A 2,821-nucleotide genomic window follows, 5' to 3' on the forward strand; every position below is an offset into this window, starting at 1 on the left:
CAGCTGCCAGGCTTTTCTGAAACTCCTATCAAAAGACGAGTTGGAATCAAGTCAGGCATTAACTATCCTACCTACATAGTTAGAGATTGTCTTGTCACACCACAACTTCATTCAAAAGGACGAGATTCATGACACAGAGAAAAAAAAAAGCGAAATTATTTTCTAGACTTCGTAGAGCAATCTCTACCCTTCAACTTCTGCCATTCACTTACCCCGTTTTCCCGTCTATACTCGACATTGACTCCGTTCAGAGCGATCTGTCTCAGGTTCAGGTGACACCGCACCGAGAAGCTGCACACCACATTGTTGATAATGATGTCCACTTCCGGGTCATGAGCGGGGGGCTGAGGCGGGGCGTGGTTTTGTATGGGGACCACCGTCTGGGTGGGGGGTGGCTCTTGTTCACTGTGCGACGAGTGTGTGGTGGTCATTCCAGCTGTGGTCATGCCTGTGGGGGAGGAACGAGATTTTGGTAAAACCGTTTTACACATCTCAAATGAGAGAGATTTGAGAGGAGGTTTGATAGACAGGATAGAAGAAAGCCAGCCGTTTAGAGAACAAAACTTATTAGTTCAGGATAAAATCTGCTCCGTGTGGGAATTGAATCCGTTAGACCACTTTAAAAAACTCCCATTTGCTTGTCATGAAATAATGATAAAATACTGGGTGGTAGTTGTAGAAACTTCAAAGGTCAGCACAGTCAACAGATTAATAAAAATAAAAAAATCTAAAGGTGCGTCCACACATAGTTCACCAGCCATTGATTGGTGTCAACTGAACCATTCACACTACCTCAACAACATGGTCAACTATGTTTGGACACACCTTGACAATAAAATCTCCTCCAACCTTCACTCACCGTTTTGATTATGTGGTAAGTATGCGGCGGATTTGTTGTAATGATGAATGTGATGATTGTTAAGGCCTCCGTGATGGATCCCATTCATGAGCGCTCCGTTGACACCATTTGTAGCGGTTGCAGCAGTCTGAAGATATGTATTTTCTGGAAACATTGTTTCCATGGCAACCAGAAGGACGCGTTTCGTATCTCAAATGTGGTGGGGGAGGGAAGGGAGTTTACGCTAAACCGGAATAAAATGTGACACTCTTCAGTTGGTGTGGGGGTGCACCTGAGTCTGTCTAACTTGAGTCCTTGTCTACTTGCAGACTAGAAACTTGATCAGTGAAGGACGCGTTTCGTATCTCAAATGTGGTGGGGGAGGGAAGGGAGTTTACGCTAAACCGGAATAGAATGTGACACTCTTCAGTTGGTGTGGGGGTGCACCTGAGTCTGTCTAACTTGAGTCCTTGTCTACTTGCAGACTAGAAACTTGATCAGCGTAGTCACAGAAGAAAAACAAGCAAGAATCTGGAACACAAAACAATAATGGCAAAATTATGAAAAAAAAAATGAATGAATGAGAGTCAACAATCAAGCAATAAAAAACGGTATACGAAAGGTACACATTTAGACAAAAGGTATTCTTGGTAGGTATCTAATTAAAAATCTTGTCAGCTAGTACCTGTACTTCAGCATAATAAGTACTATTTTATAAATCAGCCCTAAAACTGGAAACAGCAAAACTATTCACAACAACTACCCCACATTAAACCTTCCCAACAACTACCCCCACATCAAACCTACAAAGTGGAATATATTACAGTGTTGTGGAAAGAAACAGAGGAACCCTTTTTACTTTCTTTATTTATTTTACACACACATTTTATATCCAAAATATTTTGATGGAAATTCGGTCCACAATGCTCTTTAAAAACATGTGCATAATTGAAATTGTGTTAAAAAAAAAAATAACAATAATAATAATAATAACAAACTAGGTACCTACTTAAAGAGTTCTCTCTCTCTTTGTCTTTTTACTGATGTGTTGTCCAGTGTTTTATGGTATTTATTCCAATCTAAATATATTCAGTAAATTCCTAACACATGTGAACACATGATAAGATGCCAAAGTCACAAAGGACTTCTTACATCACACTTGCTTTGCACTTCACAATTCTTATACAGTAAAAATTGCCAATAATTTTTCCTTTATGCAAAGAGTACAAAGTGGAATGTCTAAAATGATAATGAGAAAGACCTTTATGGAATAGACCCAAGATTCAACCATGTTGATCCCAAGTGGCCAATATATTTGTGATGTAGTAAAGAAGAAGAAAAAAGTTACTAAAAGGTGTAAAGATGGACAGAGAAACTCAATAATCATGATGAGTTAACCTTTCTAAAATCTGCCAGTTACCACTTACATTTAATATGTACATAATTGCATAGATGTGCTTTAACCAGAAGCCATCTTTCTTATTTAGATTAAGTGTATCACATTATGATGATTTAACATCTAATAGGTCTTAAATAGGAGCTAAGAATATGTTTCTAGCCAGCTATTCCAAATAACTTATCTCCTGGAGATTTACTAACAAAGAATTCAAATGATGGGTTGTAAAATAAAAAAAGGTAATAATAATAATGGTACTTAATCCTTTACAAGGAAAAACCTAATTATGTTACTAATTGACCAAACAATTTGATAAATCTTTCTATACCTACAACCTACCAACATACGACATGACCTCACGAATATCACATGCCTTTCCCAAAATGAGAGCAAAATTAGTAGGTATACGCCAAGAAGATTTTTTTCTAGTTTGTGCTAGGGGAAGAGAAGTACCATTACAATTTACAATACCGAAGTAAGTATTCATCATCATACTAATACTCGTACATCTAATAATATTACGTATGTAAAATTCAATAATTATAAATAAGCCAATTTTTATCCCTCTTTTACAATCTCCTCATGTG

General features: G+C 37.5%; 1 protein-coding gene across 1 annotated transcript; it reads right to left on the reverse strand.

Annotated features, from left to right (window-relative positions):
- Positions 1–212: 212 nt before the first annotated feature.
- On the reverse strand, positions 213–1,174 carry LOC103522027 (the record flags this gene model as incomplete). Its single annotated transcript, XM_008487137.2, has 2 exons — positions 860–1,174; positions 213–448 (listed from the first exon to the last, which is right to left on the reverse strand). Coding segments are annotated over exons 1-2 (399 nt in total), but the record flags the coding sequence as incomplete, so codon positions are not given.
- Positions 1,175–2,821: the final 1,647 nt, after the last annotated feature.

This window comes from Diaphorina citri, unplaced genomic scaffold (genome assembly GCF_000475195.1).
Source record: "Diaphorina citri unplaced genomic scaffold, Diaci psyllid genome assembly version 1.1 scaffold6620, whole genome shotgun sequence".
Classification (NCBI taxonomy): domain Eukaryota; kingdom Metazoa; phylum Arthropoda; class Insecta; order Hemiptera; family Psyllidae; genus Diaphorina; species Diaphorina citri.